The sequence below is a fragment of the Panthera tigris genome, chromosome B1 (genome assembly GCF_018350195.1).
Source record: "Panthera tigris isolate Pti1 chromosome B1, P.tigris_Pti1_mat1.1, whole genome shotgun sequence".
NCBI classification, from domain to species: Eukaryota; Metazoa; Chordata; class Mammalia; order Carnivora; family Felidae; genus Panthera; species Panthera tigris.
In genome coordinates, this window is record NC_056663.1 from 48847323 (window position 1) to 48865628 (window position 18306).

Genomic DNA, 18306 nt, shown 5'->3' on the forward strand with positions numbered 1-18306 from the left:
GCCTGCAGGCAGACTCTGGCTCACTGCCTGTTTTTGTAAATAAAGTTTTATTAGCACACAGCCACACTCATTGCTAATGTATTGTCTATGGCTGCTTTCATGCTACCGTGGTAGAGTTAAATAGTTGCCACAGAGACCATAGGGCCCCCAAAGTCTAAAATATTTATTGCCTGGTTCTTTACAGAAAAATTTTGCTGATCTCTGTGCTGGCAGGGACCAAAGATGGACGAGATAGTCCCTGACCTATAAGAGACTATTGACCAATTTCAGAGACGGATGCTTCAAGAGCTGCAGTGTCATTCTGGGATGGATGCAATATAATTAGAAGCCACTTAGAAGGGGAAGAGATGGCTTTATGAGGAGCATTTAAGTTACATCCATCTCAGTTCGGATAAGTCACTTTTCAGGTGCTCAATGGCCACTTGTGGACAGGGGCTGTTGTATTGGACAGTGTTTGTGGACGGAGGTCCCGGATGCTGAACTAAGCGGTGTGAGCTTTATTCTTTAGGCAGTAGAGAGCTGCTGGGGATTTCTGAGTTGTGTTTTGCGTATGCTCTGTAGAAGTTGTCTGGAGAGATGAGAAAGGGGGCATATTATGAGGCGAATGCAGGAGTACGGTGATAGGTGTGGACTATCTCACAGCAGCAGCAATGGGTCTCAGGAGAAGACTGGGGAGGCATTTGCAGAAATACAACAGGGTGACCAACAGATTGGAGTGGGGTGGGAGAGGGGGAAGACGACAGGCAGATCACTGGAATGCAACAATCATCCACCCGTCTCCATATCCCCGGCTACACCATGCCCTGGTGAGCTGGTCAGGGGGCCTCCCCGACAATCGTGGCAGAGACCCAGAATTCCAAAGTTCCGCTGCTCTCAGACACCCCACATGTAAGTTCTAGAGGGGCTCATCTCAGTGCTTCATGTTGGCTTCACCTTCCTTCCTGGCCAGACGGTGGAAATGGCCGTTCTACCTCGAGCGTACCAACCTCTTTGGACACCGTCTTGACCCGTGATTGGATCCGGCCATTTTTCTCTGCTGGGTGCCCAATTCCCCACAGTGCATTTGGTCAGTAAGCTGCTGTGTTATTGTTGTTTTTCCTCCATCTTTCCTGCTCCCTCCCTCACATGTTGAGTTTACAGTGCTTTCAAACCCCTGATTTCCCCTGCCCCTCACAACAGCCCTGGAAGGAAGGAAGGAAGGAAGGAAGGAAGGAAGGAAGGAAGGAAAGAGAAGTATTACTGTCTTCATTCTACAGATGGAGAGATGCTACCCAGAGGCTTCAAAGGACTTTCTGGAAGTCACGGCTAGGGACTTCGGGGGGATAGGACAGGAACACTAGATGTGTGTGTGCTAGCATTGGTCAAATCCAGAACCAAAACTGTTCTTCGGGCACATGCCACATGGCAGTCACTGTCCTGGGAGCTTTGATGTAGATTATCTATTTCATTGCACCAGTGCCCACATGTTATTGACGGGAAGACCAAAGCTCAGGTACATGGCTCCTCCTAGGTCGTGCAGCTTGGTAAGCTGCAGACCAGGACTCGAACCCGGAACTCACCCCAAGACCAGTGGTGCTTTTCCCCAATCCCCAGCTTCCCATCAAATACCAAATCTGTCTACCCTTTGGCTCAGAAATTGTCCTGTATCTGCTTGATGGGTTTTAGGGAGACATGATTTGCTCCGTGATCTCATCTCTAGGAGTGCAATAATGAGCCATATTAGAGCAAGCTTCTCCTGTTCATTTCCTTTTTTTTTTTTTAATGTTTTTATTTATTTTTGAGACAGAGAGACACAGAGCATGAGCAGGGGAGGGGCAGAGACAGAGGGAGACACAGAATCCGAAGCAGGCTCCAGGCTCTGAGCTGTCAGCACAGGGCCCAACGCGGGGCTCGAGCTCACGGAACGTGAGATCATGACCTGAGCTGAAGTCAGACGCTCAATCGACTGAGCCACCCAGGCGCCCCTCTCCTGTTCATTTCTTTAAGGACCTGTGATGTATTAGGCAGTATGGAGATAAAGGACGATGATGGTGACAGTGAATGACAATGGAAGGGTAATAATAGCAGCAGCAGCAGCAACAGCTTATGTCTATGCGGTGCCTACCATGTTCGTGGCACCATCGTGAGCACTTTCTAGGCATTAGCGCATTTTATCTTCATACCAGTCCTGACAGGGGTACTATTATTAGTCCTCTTTTACAGATGAGGAAACTGAGGCACAGAGGTGTCAGGTACCTTGCTCAAACTCATACCGCTAGGAATTGTTCAAGCCGGGACAAATAAGAAACCATCTCTATCCTCTAAGCTGCTGGGGGAAGTCACCATGCAAAAGGACCACTGATGTCCAGCCTATTACAAGCCACATTCCATGCCATTGATGACGCTAGGACAATTTTAACTATTTTCTCTTGCTGGGGAGAAACTGAGGCACCCGCGGGCCCTGACTTCCAGTACTTTCCCGCCATCAGCCTGGACCCACGCCGTCTTTCCCTTTGCCTTCTGCCGAGGTCAGGTTCTCGACAACCTGGACAGCCACCTGAAGAAATCCGAATACTTCCGCTTCCTCTGGTTCCCGCACAGCGAGAACGTCAGCGTCATCTACCAGGACCACACCAACAAGGTAGCGACAGCATCATTCCCGTCCTCACGCACAGCCTGCAGAACCCAGGGTGGCTGACCTTTGTCCTTGTCCCGGGTGGTCAGTGAGGTGTGAGAGGGAAAACGAAGGTGGGCATCACTGAGTGTGAGGACAGAAGCAGGCGAGGCGGCAGGGTGGAAGGAGGAAGGAGAGTTGGCCCAGTAAGGGTCTAATGTGACCACAGGTAAGGATGTGCAGGAGTGAGGTCAGGGGACAGCCTAGATGCGGGAGAGGGGAGCAGAGGTGTGGGGAGGCCAGGACAGGATGAGGTAGAGTACCAGGCAGCTGGGCTATCCCTCGGACCACCTCCACCTTCCCTCCAACGCCCGTCTTGCCCACCCCCACCTGGACAGGTGAGGAAAGCAACAGTTTTGTCTCTCCTCCATGTCCTTAGCCAATGAGCTGCTTCTCAGCAGAAAAACACAAAACCATCACCTAGGATGAACATTGATGGGCCACATCAGGCAAAAGCGATGACACTTACTGTGTGTTACAGGGCTGGCATGGGGTTTGTAAACGGTGATCGCTGGACACCTGCCTCCAGGGCTCAGAAGGGGAGGGACAGATGCACATCGTCATCTTGTGCAAAATAAAAACATACCTAAAGACATAAATATGCAGGAAACGAAAGGGGTGGGGCATGCAAATTGGCTGGGTCACCAAGAAGTGAGGCTTTCGATTGTCCTGGCAGGTGGGTCACCCCCTCTACGCACACATGCAGCCACTCTTGGACACACCTCCCTGTAGGGGGACACTATGATAATAGGTCAGAAAGCAACTGAGCTCTGGCCCTGAACTGATTACAGATTCTTCTCCCCAGCCCCCCTCCTCTTCAGCCAACTGGTTTTGGGACTATGCCATTGGATTCTATTTACTGGAGTTCCTGCTCTGGATCAGGTAGGAATGCAAGGTACCTTCTTCCAGCATCTGCCATGTGCTGTTGAGGATGTGGTCCACCAAAAGAATAACACCCTGGCCTTTATGCATGTAAATTAGGGTCTAGGGCAGTGAATTTTCAACCCTGCCTACACATTCAAATCACCTGGGGAGCTTTTTATAAAATGCCAGTGCCCGCGTCCCACTCTTTGGCCCCCAAGTGATGTAAATCTCATAATGTCCTGTTTTCTACCCCCTTCCCAGCCTGACATCTAGGCTTATGCTCAGACTCCATGTCTGCTGGTAGATACGTAACTCTCAGCGATGGGGAAGGTTTCATGGGTTCTTGAATGGTAACTTTATATCCAGCCAAGACATGGAATGACATGATATAAAAATTTTTTGAAAAGTTTTATACAAAATAATATAGAAAACATATTAAAATAATAAGAATAACGTGGGGTGCCTGGGTAGCTCAGTCAGCTGAGTGTCTGACTTGATTTCGGCTCAGGTCATGGTCCCAGGGTCGTGGGATCAAGCCCTATATTGGGCTCTGTGCTGAGTGTGGAGCCTGCCTAAGATTCTCTCTCTCTCTCTCTCTCTCTCTCTCTCTCTCTCCCTCTGCCCCTCTCCCCCACTCACTCTTTCTCTCTCTCTCTTAAAAAAAAAAAAAGAGTAATATAATAAGCATCCACGTGGTTACCACCACACCAGCTTAAGAAATGAAACAACATGAGTACAATTGGAATGGTCTTTATGTTACAATTTTTTAACATTTATTCATTTTTGAGAGACAGAGAGTACAGAGTATGAGCGGGGGAAGGGGCAGAGAGAGAGGGAAACACAGTATCTGAAGCAGGCTCCAGGCTCTGAGCTGGCAGCACAGAGCCCGACACGGGGTTCGAACCCACGAACTGCGAGATCATGACCTGAGCCAAAGTCAGACACTCAACCGACTAAGCCACCCAGGCACCCCAGGAATGGACTTATGAAGTCCCAGACCACACTCTCCAAGGGGTAACCAAGAAGTAATCACTACCCTGAACTTTATGTTTATCACTCCCTTGCTTTTATTTATATTTTAGTTTTATGAATCCTGAAATCAGAAATTTGGTAATTCAGCTTCGATAGTGATAATTATCCATGTTGATATGGATAGCTGTGATGAATAATGATTAGTCATTTTTCACTGTATGCATTTATCACAATGCGTTTATCCATATTCTTTTTTTTTTAATCCATATTCCTAATAATGGGTATTTGGGTTATTTCCAAGATTTTTTTTCGTTTTTCTTTTCCTTTCTTTTCTTCTTTTGTTCTTTCTTTCTTTCTTTCTTTCTTTCTTTCTTTCTTTCTTTTGCCATTACAAACCATATTGCTGTGAGGATTCTCAACCACTGCTCCTGATGCTTTTTTTTTTTTTTTTTTTGTCTTGAGTATACTCATGAGTGGAATTCCTGGGTCATCGAGCATGAGTATCTTCAGGCTTATCAGATCAAATTGTTCTCCCAAGTGGCTATACCCAGTGACCTCGCCGCACACTGTAAGATTCTCTGTGCCCCACAAGCTGGTCGAGATCGAAATTTTACATTTTCATGTGACGTGTATTAAATAGTATCTCACTGTGGTTTTTAATTCTTATTTCCATGCTTACTTGTAAGGTTGTGTGGTTTTTTAGTATATTGATCCTTTAGATTTCTCTTCTATGAAGCACCTGTTCATGTATTTTGCTCTTTTTAAAAATTGGGTGGGTATTTTTTTCTTATTGTGCTGTAGGGTTCTATGTATATATTTTGAGCACTCTGTTTCTGGGCTGCAATACCTCCCTGTTTGTTCTGTCTTTCACTTTTATGGCTTTTAAAAAAATTTTAGTGTTAGATGTATTTAATGTTAGTATAGTGAAATTTAGCTGTTTGTTGTTTTACCTTTGGGACGGTGTCTTCATAAGAAATCCTTGCCTACTGAAAGGGCATAAGAGCCCATCAAAGGTGGCACTGATGACAGGACCTGGGAAACTAGCTGGAGTTCTTGTCAGTCCTGGACGTGGCTGAGACCTTTGGCACCTGGCATCGGGTCTCCTCAGGGTAGGGGAGCTACAGGTGCACGGATGGGACTCACATTGGAGTGACTAACTGCCTGGAAGGTGTTAGGAGAGAGAAACTCAACACAGGACTTAATGCATCTGGGCAGGCAAAGGACAAGGAGGAAGCCGGCCTGGGGACCACGATCCAGCAGGTTATGGGTGGGAGTGAGAGTGGAAAATGCCCCACCAGGCTTTCCCTCTAGCTTCTATCACAGCCTCTCGGCAGCTTTATGTGCGTGTGCCTGTGGAGCCCGATCCCAGTGAGCGCGCAAATAAATTGGGCTCTAAATCACAGCTGCCACTTCCTGGCCCAAGTGGGTGCTCTGTGAGAGCTCCACAGCCTCTGAGTTCAGCCCGTGGGGCTTTGGCTTAGCTGCTTCTGGAAACCGTATCCATCCAGACTCATCCCCGCAGCTCTGGGGTGCACACTCAGCCGTGTGCCAGAGGTGCGGGAATGAATGGCGAATAACAGATTGTACTTGGTGGTTTAACGGCTACTTCACAGTAAGACTCACTGTGTCCCTGCAAGGTCATGAACCCTGCCTGTCCTGTCACACTTGATCCTCAGTGCCCCAAGCAATGCCTGGCACCTAGAGGAGGCCCCTAGATATTTGTGTAAGAAATGCCACATTAAAGGCTTGGTGCCTGTCTTTGAGGAGTTTAGTAGTGGTCCACTGTGGGAGTAATGACGGTGGCCATAGCTGACCAGGACAGAAAGGCAGGCTGTCAGTTGGGAACAGGTCCCTGGGGGTGACCCAGGGCCTAGGCCAAGCTCAGTTCCTGTGGTTAGAACAGCCCTACTCCCGGGGGCCAGTGGAAGCCCCACCACAGCCAGCTGGCCTCTAAGACGCCAGAGAGCATCTGCCTTGAGACAGACGGCATCCGTCTCCTACCCCGCCCCTGAAGCAAGTACCCATGTACCCTTTCTGAGTCCCCGGAAACTTGGCAGCTTGGGGCCATGGAAAGAGCATGAGTTTTGGACTCAAGGGGCCCTGGACTCTGATCCATACCTTCACTTCCCTGCTGTGTGACTCTGGGTAAATCGCTAAGCCTCTCTGAGCTGTGGTTTGCAAGTACATAAAGTAGAGCCACTAGCAACAATTGGGTTGTTTACTAGACATCACTTCCCTCCCTTCTCACAAAGGCTCCTGGTGCCCCCACTACGTGGCAAGATGCAAGGGTCTGGGTCTGCTGTTCTCTGTAACCCCCATGAGGTGCTCTGAGCACCTGGAAAGGATTTTTGACAGACAATGAGGCGGCCGGGATGAGACCAGGGACAGGCCTCTGGGGAGCATGGCTCTAACAAGAGGCTACCCGCCGGGAGGGAGAAGTCAAACTAAGCCTCGTTACCAGGAGTCTTGAGTGACTCCAGGAGAGGCACACGCTACAGCTGGCATGATTAGAGCCAGTTCAGCTCCCAGGACCCTGAGCTGGCAGGAGCTGGGTTTGTGAGTGGGATGACTGGACAGGCCCCTATAACCAGCCTCGGGGCTGATGTCCTCTTCAGGTGTGTCTCTAAAAGAATTGAAAACAGGGTCTCTCTCTCTCTCTCTGGTTTTTGGTTTTTTTTTTTTGTTTTCTTTTGTTTTTAGACAAAATGTGAGCAACAGCAAGAGAGAGGGGTAGAGGGAGAGAAAGAGAATCCCAAGCAGGCTCCACGCTCAGTGCAGAGCCTGACATGAGGCTCGATCCCCTGACCCTGAGATCATGACCTGAGCAGAAACCGAGAGTCAGACACTCACCTGGGTGATCCACCCAGGTGCCCCATGAAAGCAGGGTCTTAATGGCGGCCCTCTTGCACTGTTGGTGGGAATGCAAACTGGTGCAGCCGCTCTGGAAAACAGTGTGGAGGTTCCTCACAAAATTAAAAATAGACCTACCCTAGGACCCAGCAATAGCACTGCTAGGAATTTACCCAAGGGCTACAGGAGTGCTGATGCATAGGGGCACTTGTACCCCAATGTTTACAGCAGCACTCTCAACAATAGCCAAATTATGGAAAGAGCCTAAATGTCCATCAACTGATGAATGGATAAAGAAATCGTGGTTTATATATACAATGGAATACTACTTGGCAATGAGAAAGAATGAAATCTGGCCATTTGTAGCAACGTGGATGGAACTGGAGGGTGTTATGCTAAGTGAAATAAGTTAGGCAGAGAAAGATACCATATGTTTTCACTCTTATGTGGATCCTAAGAAACTTAACAGAAGACCATGGGGGAGAGGAAGGGGGAAAAAAAGTTACGGACAGGGAGGGAGGCAAACCATAAGAGACTCTTAAAAACTGAGAACAAACTGAGGGTTGATGGGGGGGTGGGAGGGCGGGGAAAGTGGGTGCTGGGCACAGAGGAGGACACCTGTTGGGTTGAGCACTGGGTGTTGTATGGAAACCAATTTGACAATAAATTATATTGAATATATAAAAAAAAGCAGGGTCTTAAAGACATTTTTACACACCCATGTTCACAGCAGCATTATTCTTAATAGCCAAAAGGTGGAGGCAAACCCAAGTGTCTAGTGCAGGAGTGGATAAACCAAATGAGGTCTGCGCTTATAATGGCATCTTACTTGGCCTTAAAAAGGAAGGAAATTCTGGCACAGGCTACAACATGGATGAACCTTAAGGCCATTATGCTAAGTGACATAAGCCAGTCACAAAAGGCAAATACTGTATGATTCCACTTACGTGAGGCCCCCAGAGCAGTCACATTTATAGAGACAGATAGTAGAATCAGGGTCACCAGGGGCTGGCAGGGGGAGCAGGGGAATTGGGGACTTGTTTACTGGGGACAGAGTTTCGCTTTGTGAGATTCTGGGGATTCCTTGCACAACAATGTGAATATACGTAACACTTAGTGCTAAACCTCATACTTAAAAATGGCTAAGATGGCAAATTTAATGTTAGGCAATTTTTTTTACCACAATTAAGAAGGAAAAAACCCCAAACACTGAAAACCAGCTAGCCCTCACTAGGAGGGTAGTGGCATGCATGGGGGCGATCCAGAAGTGGCTTCTGGAAGTGTTGGGAGGGTGATTTGGAATGCTATCTGCATCCCCAGGAAGGTTTCCAAGCCGCAGGTAAGCAGGAGTGGCAGAGGTTTGGACGGAACCTCCTCCCCTCCCCCCGCCCTGCCACAAGATTTGTAAGCACACAGGCGGCACTCACTAAATGCTGGATTGTATGATTACTGACATCCCTCTGCCCTGCCCCCTCCAGTTCCTTCCTGCCAGGCCTCGTGGGCTGGATCAATCGCTTCTTCTTCTGGCTCCTGTTCACGAGGAAGAGGGAAAGCAGCAACCTCAGCCATGAGATCTTCACCTATGAGTGCCGCTTCAAGCAGCACGTCCAGGACTGGGCCATCCCCAGGTAGGGGCCGCGCCGGCCGGGCTGCAGGGGGGGTGGTCAGTGTCCAAGGGACCCCCTTCAAGGGTGCCCCACGCAGCCCTGATGTGTACTCTGCCAACCAGGCTCCTGGTCCTACCTATCCATTATGAGTAGGGGGCAAACTGGAGGCTGAGTCCCCTTCCGGCACCCTTGTGCCAAGCTGTTCTACCTCTGCGGGGACAGCAGCCCGGAGGTGGGTCACGGCAGGCTTGGGTGCGGAGTGTGGGGCTTCCTGCCCAGCTTCTTGTTGCTCTGGAGAGCTGTCCCCTACATTCAGTCCCTCGAGGGGCAGCGCCCACCTAGCATGCCAGGGGCTGGGACTCTGCCTTGGGCGGCAGCCCAGGTAAGAACCTAGGTGAGGTCTGTAGCCCCAGCTTTCTCTCTGAGTCCCCTCTCTGTCTCTCTCCAGGAACAGGGGGGAAGCGGTGCCCAGGGCTTAGGCGAGACCTCTGTTACAGTGTTTAAGGGCTGGGGCACCACTCTCCCAGCGGGAATATTAGAACACGCGCAAGTGTTGCAATCAGGCTGATTTTACTCTGTCAGAAAAGGAAGAGGCCAGGGGTGTGGGGCAGCTGGGGCCGGACACCTGAGAGGAGCCCCTGACTGGGTGGGGGGCCCAGGGCAGGACCAGGAGCAGGACGCAGCTCTCCAGCGGAGACACTCACAGGCTCCATTTCCACGCGGAGGACTTTGAGAGCAACCGCTAAACGTGGGCCTCCTAGAAGCCGGGAGCCCCCTGTCCCTGGGGGAGGGGGGCAGGCATGCAGAGCCTCGTGTGATGGCTCCCGGAGGCCCTTTCCCGAGGCCCGGGTTCTGCCCCCCTGGGCTGCGTGCAGAGAGAAGACCAAGGAGGCACTGCTGGAACTGAAGGCCGTGCTGGAGACCCACCCCAAGATGGTGGCCCACTTTCCCGTGGAGGTGCGCTTCACCCGGGGGGATGATATCCTGCTGAGCCCCTGCTTCCAGAGGGACAGCTGCTACATGAACATCATCATGTACAGGTGACTGGCTCGCTGGGAGCGGTGGGGCTGGGGGAGGCAGCCCCTCAGCTGAGAAAGACCCTCCTTCAAGGCCAGTTCAGATGCTGCCCTCTCTAGCGAGACTTCCTTGATCCTGGCAGCAGAAAATAGTCTCTCTTCCTTGCGTTCCTACAACTCCCACTTCCTCCCCGTAGTACTACAATAATTCATATTAATCAATAGGTAACGTTCATGTGAATAGCCACCCTGTGTGAGATGGATGTCATGCAACGGCAATTGCATGCCGTCTCATGTGCCTACCCTAGTTGATGGTTCTGACAGCCTGAAATGCTGTGCTGAGAAGGATTCTGAAGCCGGGTTTCAGTTAAGCAGAGAAGGGGACCCCTGGGTGGCTCAGTCAAGCACCTGACTCTTGATTTCGGCTCAGGTCGTGATCTCATGGTTCATGAGTTTGAGCCCTGCGTTGGGCTCAGGGCAGGGACAGGGCCTTACCTCCTTCTGCTCCCCACCAGGCCCTATGGCAAGGACATACCACGGCTGGACTACTGGCTGGCCTACGAGACCATCATGAAGAAGGTCGGGGGCAGGCCCCACTGGGCCAAGGTAAGATTTGCCAGGGAGTGGCTCACAGGGCCATCAGCCTGGCAGCTGCTGTGAGCTTGGGGCCCACCAGAGGGCGCCTCTCTTCCCTGTTCATCTGCCTGACCAAGGCTCAGAAGTTGGGATCCAAGGGCTAAGCAAGTCACAGGAAGGAGGCTGACCCAGGCCCAGCTTCCCCCAACATTCATGTTCCAATAGCTCAGTGATTGTACTCCGTGAAGTCGCCCTGAGAGTTTTCAGAGAAATTTCTCATCTCTCATTTTATTCGATTCTCATGGAAACCTCTGTGAGCAGGGTAAGGCAGGAGTCAGTGAGCCCCTTTAACAGATAGGGAAACTGAGAGTCTTCAGAAGTGATGGGACTTACTAGTTAGCAATAGAATTGGGGGCAGAGCCCTCTCCACTGTCATACTGTGGGGTGGTAAAGGGAATCCAGAGTTTAATGTTAATGCTGTAACACCTTCCGTCTTTACCTTCCAAGAACTTCCTCTCTTCTGTTTGGGTCTTTACATTATGTGTGTACTTGCATGCATGCTTGTGTGTGCAAGCATATGTGTGCACACATACACATGCATGTGTAGGTATGGGTACATGCATTTTGTATGCATGCACGCACGTGCGGTTAAGTGGATACATGTGTGCGCATTCACGCGTGTGTGTGCCTGGGGGTGGGAGGGTCACGTGTGCAGGCATACAGACACAAGGCTGCCTGTTTGCAGCCCCACTGAAACGTCAGCTCTAGGGAACAAGGTCTGTTGTGTCTGGTTGCTTCCACAGGCCCACAACTGTACCCGGAAGGACTTTGAGAAAATGTATCCAGCCTTTACAAAGTTCTGTGCCATCCGAGAAAAGCTGGACCCTACTGGGATGTTCCTGAATGCGTATCTGGAGAAGGTGTTCTACTGAAGCAGAAACAGAATAAATTGAGCGAACCCCATCCCATCCCTCAGGTCCACCTCCAGGAGGTTGAAGGCTCAATGTCCCCACTGGCCCGATGGGGAGCAGACCTCTTTCCGTGGGCCCTCTGCCACGGCACCCACAGCTGCTCCCACCCACAGCCGTGAGCCTGGATCTAGGCAGGGCTCCCCACTCTCTTCCTTCCTTTATCCCTGCAACAACCCCATGCAAGGAAGAGCACCCAAATCTCTACATCTCCTTGCGGCAGCCCTCTTCCCCGAACCTACAGTCACCACATTCTTTCCCAGGAAATAGAGAAACCCTGAAATGTTATGTTTCTTGAAGAGGGCAGGCCTTCGGTCATTCACAGCTTCCACCTGCCGGCTAGTTGTCTGTGACTCCAGGGCCCCCGTTAACGTGTGTCTGGGCACAGCAGTCCTGTGTACTGTGTCCTGCCTCCTGTCACCCTTGAGGGTTTTTCAGATGCCCAGGTGCGTGCCCACCTGCCCTGGGACTGCCCTCTTCCAGTTTCTCCCCGTCCCCCTGACCTCCCATCGCCTGACCTTCAAGCATGGCTGCTTCAGGGGATGTTTGGGGAGTGGGACTCTCCTTGCCTTCTTTTAAATAAAGACCAAGAATTGATTCACTCTCTGCACCCTCCTCTTCATCTCCAGGTAACAGGAGGCTCCCTAATTTCCTGGCTTCCCTCCAGAGCTCATGGGTCTTGAGCCTGCCTGGAAAATGTCCTTCCCATTCCTTTTGCAAACTTAGTTTCAACTTGCCTCTGACCTACCACACTTTGTGATCATTCTTTTGTGAGCATTCATGGAACATCCAGTAGGTGTCAGGTGCTTGGGGGGATTAAGAGAACATTAAGACAGGTTTCTGACCTCAAGAAACTTATATGCTAATCTCCTATCTCATAAAAGGATAATATCCATGGTATGTGAGGAGCTCTTAACAACTCAACAACAATGACAACAACAGATGTATGAATAGGCAAAGGACTTGAGTCGACTTTTCCCCAAAGAAGATATCCAGATGGCCAGTAAGCACATGAAAAGATGTTCCGCATCACTAATCATTAAGGAAGTGCAAATAAAACCTCAATGAGATATCACCACACCCATTAGGGTCACTGTTGTTAAAACAAACAAACAAACAAAACCAAAAAAACCTCCAAAAAATAACAAGTGTTGGCAAGGAGGTGGAGAAAGTGAAACTGTTGCACATTGTTGGTAGGAATGTAACATGGTGCGTCCATTCTGGAAAACAGTATGGTGGGTCCTCAAAAAACTAAACATAGAATTACCATATGATCCCGCAATTCCACTTCCGAGTATATGCCCAGGACTGAAAGTTGGGCCTCGAAGAGGTATTTGTATACCATGTTCATAGCAGCATTATCCACAATTGTCTAAAGGTGGAAACAACACAACTGCCCCTAGATGAATGAAGGAATGAGTGTGTAACATACATGCAATGGAATATTGCTCAGCCTGGAAAAGGAAGGAAACTTTGGCCTATGCTATGTGGGTGAACCCTGAGGGCATCCTGCTAAATGAAATACACCAGCCACAAAGAGAAACACTGTATGATTCCACTGAGATGGTACCTAGAGTAGTCAACTTCATAGAAACAGAAAGTAAAATGGTGGTTGCCAGGGGCTGGGGGAGAGAGAACAGGGAGTTAATATTTAATGGGGACAGAGTTTCAGTTCCAGACCATTAAAAAGTCTGGATGCTGGTGCTGGGTGCATGACAATGGGGATGTGCTTGATAATGCCACTGAACTGTAGACTTAATAATAAAACAATAACACAAAATGGTAAACTTTATGTGCTATATTTCTTATTCCAGAAACAATGAAGAAATTTATATTCTAGTTCAGGGAAACAAAATTAACATGCATAGGACATTAAATAGCAACAGCAGAGATAAGAAGAAGTGTCAGGGGAGTGGCACAGCCATGAAGACCCGGCCAGGGCACTTGGACTCCACTTCCTCAGGGAGGTTACTTCAGCCAGAACCAAGTTCATGACTATGAGAGCCAGAACGATCCCTTCAGCAGGACCGATTATATAGTTCACAGGTCCCAGAGCAAAACAATTAAAAAATTTCAACAGGTCTCCTGACAGCAGAGAATTAAATTAAACTTAGCATCCTTTTTAAAAAAATATTTTTAAAATATTTATTCAATTTTGAGAGAGAGACAGAGCATGAGCAAGGGAGGAGCAGAGAGGGAACCATAGATTCTGAAGCAGGCTCCAGACTCTGAGCTGTCAGTACAGAGCCTGGCTCAGGACTAGAACCCACGAACTGTGAGATCATGACCTGAGTCAAACTGGACACTTAACCAACTGAGCCACCCAGGCTCCCCAAGCTTAGCGTCCTTCTGAGCACCAACTGGTCCTGCTTGGAAATGTGTATCACAGGTATGGCAGCTAGTTTTATGTGTCAACTTAGTACACTCTAACACTGAGTTATTTAATCTAGGTATTGATCTGAACATGTTTTGTAGATGTGGTTTATATCTACAATCAGATGACTTTATGTAAAGGAAATCATTCTCAAAAATGTGGGTGGGCCTTGTGCTATCAGTTGAAAGACTTAAAAGCACAAACTGAGGTTTCTGGAAGAATAATAAACTCTGCCTCGAAAGTTCCTGACTGAGTTTCCGGACTGTGTGGCTGCCCCACAGATTTCAGGCTTGGGAAAATCACATGAACCAATTTCTTGCATGAATATGAAATACGAATTGGTTCTATTTCTCCAGAGGACCCTGACTGATACATAAGGGATGAGTAAAGTTAATAAAAAGACAAGCATAGGAGGGAAAAGCCTGAGACTTTGGAAATCATGGAGCCCAATCTCTCATGTTCTACAGTTGAGGAAACTGAGGCTCAGAGAGGTGAAGAAATGTGTCCAACACCACACAGCAAGTTAAGAAAGGCAGCGTCTTCAAGCCTTTCAACCAAAGTATGTCTTGCAGCCCTTTATTTTCGAGAGTTTGAATTTTTAAAATCTATGAATGTTGCATTCTATTTCATTATGTAATTGTTTCAAGCTTTTGAGTAATATTTTACTTCCCAAATCTTTAAATGGCATTTCCGCTCTAGGAAGGAGTACCATGTTTGTTCTGTGGTCTTCTGGCCCCTCACATCTACCCCAGCAGGAGAAGTACAGATATTAAGGGACACACAGTGCAATGGCTTATGTCTGAAACCTTGAGATTCAGTAAAACTTCAATTCCTGGAACGCTAGGGCAAAAGAATATTCTGGAAATAGACTTTCTAATTATCAGAGAACCCAGATGTCTTTTCTGGCTCAGGCTTTGAGGAAGATAATTTACTCTTCCTTTGACTTGGGATCTTTTGATGCCTGAAGGTCATGCTTCCCCAAAATTCTTTTTTTTTTTAAGTCGATTTATTTTGAGAGAGTGTGCATGCACATGCACGTGCACGCAGGGGAGGGGCAGAGGGAGAGAGAGAACTGATGCAGGGCTCAAACTCACCAACCATGAGATGGTGACCTGAGCTGAAATCGAGAGATGGACACTTCACCAATCGAGCCGCTCAGCTGCCCCACCAAGAGATTCTGATTGCAGAATCCTTTTGGCATTGAGTCATGTGTACTGATCCACTTTGCTCTCCTTCCTTGATTCCTCCTTTACTTCCATCCCAGATTCCCACCAGCCGACCTCTCTTCTCTCCCAGCGGCCCCTTATGGTGTCAGCCTCAGGTAGCATGAGCCAGCTCTGCCCCCTTGGCAAACACTCTCATCTCAGGAGACCTGGAAAGTCATGGGTGCTGAGCTTGGGACCTGTGCTCCGAGACTGTGCTTGTAACACTGGACAGTGACCGCCTGCACCATCTAAAGAGACAGATGGAAGGATGAGGAACAGCGTCTCCCCTGGGCCAATGGGAAACTAAATTGTAGTGCAGCATCGGGGCTGCTGAGCCATGAGGGGTCTCAAGGTTACATTTGGGGTGAGAGGTCACCAGCCAGAAGAAAAGGTGCATATCCCACCAAGTAGAGCAAGTGAACTGTGGGCAGCTTCTCACCTCGGGTAGCCACCCAGCCCTTCATCCCACAGGGCGGAGCCAAGAATGGGAGGGGTCCGGTGAGCTCTGAGGGTTTCAGAAGGATGCATCTCCACCCAGAAAGTCTCCCCAAATGCAAAGACGTGAGACATTTAAAGACCCAAGACAGATGATGGCTCACTTCACTTGCAAATGTTTCTGCATGGGGAGAACCCAAAACTGAGTCAACCTGGTCACCTCATGGGCAGGGCCAAGAGGATAGATAAGGGGGTGGGTAGATAGAGCTGACTCGAGGGAGGGGGCATCGAAGGGCACGGGCGTGGAGGGCCCGGGGTGGGGGGGGGGGCGGTGTGTGGAGCTGCAACACCACTTTGGGCTTCCCTCAAGGTCAGCAGCCACTGTCAGCCCCAGAACGGGACTCATGGTGCCCCCCTGTGGCAGCCGTCCTGACCCAGCTAAGGTACCCAGGCGGAAACCAAGCAGCCTGGCCCTGACCTAAACTGCCTAGCTGGCTAGTCCCAAACTAACAAGTGGCCAGAAATGCCACAGAGAAGGGAGCAGACCTTGAGGCGCTGGGGGGGGGGGGGGGGCGGGCAGCAGGGGAGAGGGGGTCGCTGAGAGGGAAGAGTTGTTTTTTTTTATAATTTAACTTTATTTATTTATTTATTTATTTATTTTTTATTTTTATTTTTTGAAATTTACATCCAAATTAGTATATAGTGAAGCAATGATTTCAGGGGTAGAGTCCTTAATGCCCCTTACCCATTTAGCCCATCCCCTTAGCCCATCCCCCTCCCACAACCCCTCCAGCAGCCCTCAGTTTGTTCTCCATATTTATGAGTCTCTTTTTTGTTGTCCCCCTTGGGAAGAGTTCTTTATGCAACCATAAGTTTCAAATTTAGAAGAGGTTCCTGGGTCCCCTACAAGGAAGATCTTACAAGGAAGGTCTCCAGTTAAAAATGAGGCCCAAGGCAGGAGCTATCCAAGAACGGGGGAATGGAAGGTGGAAACATAGCTATGAGTACCCTAATCCCAAGGGGCCTTGAACCCATGGATGAAAGGAGCATAGAATAAAGCAGTCTGAGCATACCCGAGCCTGACTTATCTTAGTTTGACCCTGGTTTGCTTCCCCACGCGGCAGGGCTCTTCAGAGACACCTAGACATTTCCAGAAACTTCCAAAAGAAAATTATCAAAATTTGGGTGTGGTTTTTTTCACTGTTGACATCCACAAATGAATGCCTTTACACCCACACGGAGGGAGAGAACGATGTTCAAGATAACTGCAGGGTATTATTTTAAAGGTCAATACCTTGCGCACTCCATGCGGGTGGGCTGGTGACTGGATGCAGGTTTGGATTTGGAGAATGAATACCTTCCTTTGATGCCGTCAGTGCATCTCTGTGATTTTATACACATGCCGTCATATGCAAAGAGGTCAAAAGTCTCTTAATGAAGGTAAGGCTGAAGTAAGTGGCCCGCCTGTCACCAGTTACTGAAGAGACCAAGAGGAGATTGAGGGGGGAATGTCTGGTACTAGTTCAAGGTCAGCGTCTTTGCTCCCCCACGTGCTGGAGGCAAGGGATGAGAGCAGGCAGGTAACGCTGGCATCCTCTCCATCCCCGACCCCAGCCCCAGTGAGCTCTTCCCACCTTGGAGCGACCCCGACAGGTTGAAGGCAAACATTGGCTGTCAGGGAATGGGCCTCAGAGCGGTGGGCGTGGGCAGGAGGAAGTGGGCAATTTGCTGTTGCCCACACAGCTCTGAGCGATGCCATAAACCTGGAGGATTATGACCGAGGGGTTGAGAATCTCCCAGAGGCAAACAGAGAGTTCATTATTAACCTCGTAAATCTGCTCCATGCGGTCTGGCATTTACTGATAGTACACTACTTGATTTGGTAATCATTAATTCCTTTAATAAGTGCTGCGGACCTGAGTCCTTTTCACATTGCCTTCAGAACGATTTCGTATTTCCTGGGTTTGCCAAGCTGCTCTCTTACAGCTAGAAGATACCAGGCAATGCTGGGTCTGGATAGGTTATGAACGTGGGGGGGCCTGAGCAGCTAGAACGGGGCAGTGAGGCAGAATCAGATCGGGGTTCAATCCCTACTCTGCCAACTTACCAGCTGCATGGCTGTGAGTAAATGGCCCCAATTATCTCTGCAGCCTGACTCTTAAGTGACCTCTCCCCACGACACTCCTTGTCCGGGCCTCATGCTTCACTGTGGATAAGAGCTTCTGGAATCTGTTAATTGTGGAGTTTCAACTCATTTGGGGGCACAAACATGAAATAATCTGATTCATTCTAAGGACTGTGCCCATCACTAAACAACATCTCAAGCAGACTGTTTAACTTCCTGGAAACATCACAGTTAATAAAACAGTCCGTTTTGTTTACTTTAGAATGTCAGTCTAATACCCAAACCTAGACTCTTCTCCTCCCCTGTGAGGGGAGGGGGGGAGGAGGGGAGGGGCACACTCTACCCTCCGGCACACCCCCAGCCCTGGGTTCTGAGAGCCCAGAGAGAACAGGAAGGGGCGTGGTCCAGCTCTGGACCCCTCCCATCCTCCGCTCTCCCTGCTCCAGCTATCTTGAGGTTATCTGAGGTGGGGCGGGGTCTTGCTTGGTCTGGTCACCGAGAGGGTTAGTGCAAGGTGGCCTCTTCTCCTTGTAGACAGGGTGATAGTTTCCTTGGTCGGCCTTTGAACTTCGCTTGGACACCCGTAGAGAGCAGTCCTTCTGTCTGACCTAGACCCCTGCCAAGCAGTCCAAGCCTCCAGCCCCCTCTCGGTGGGACAAAG

The 18306-nt window shown here is 49.4% G+C and overlaps 1 protein-coding gene across 1 annotated transcript in view; it reads left to right on the plus strand.

Moving 5' to 3' along the window:
• LOC102964688 (L-gulonolactone oxidase) overlaps positions 1-12068 on the plus strand; it is a 34037-nt gene extending 21969 nt beyond the window's left edge. The window contains exons 7-12 of the mRNA XM_015544219.2: positions 2513-2620; positions 3459-3535; positions 8818-8967; positions 9822-9986; positions 10478-10568; positions 11342-12068. Coding sequence (XP_015399705.1) covers positions 2513-2620; positions 3459-3535; positions 8818-8967; positions 9822-9986; positions 10478-10568; positions 11342-11470 — 720 coding nt within the window. The 3' untranslated portion in view covers positions 11471-12068. The remainder of the gene's footprint in view (positions 1-2512; positions 2621-3458; positions 3536-8817; positions 8968-9821; positions 9987-10477; positions 10569-11341) is intronic.
• The last annotated feature ends 6238 nt before the right edge of the window (positions 12069-18306 follow it).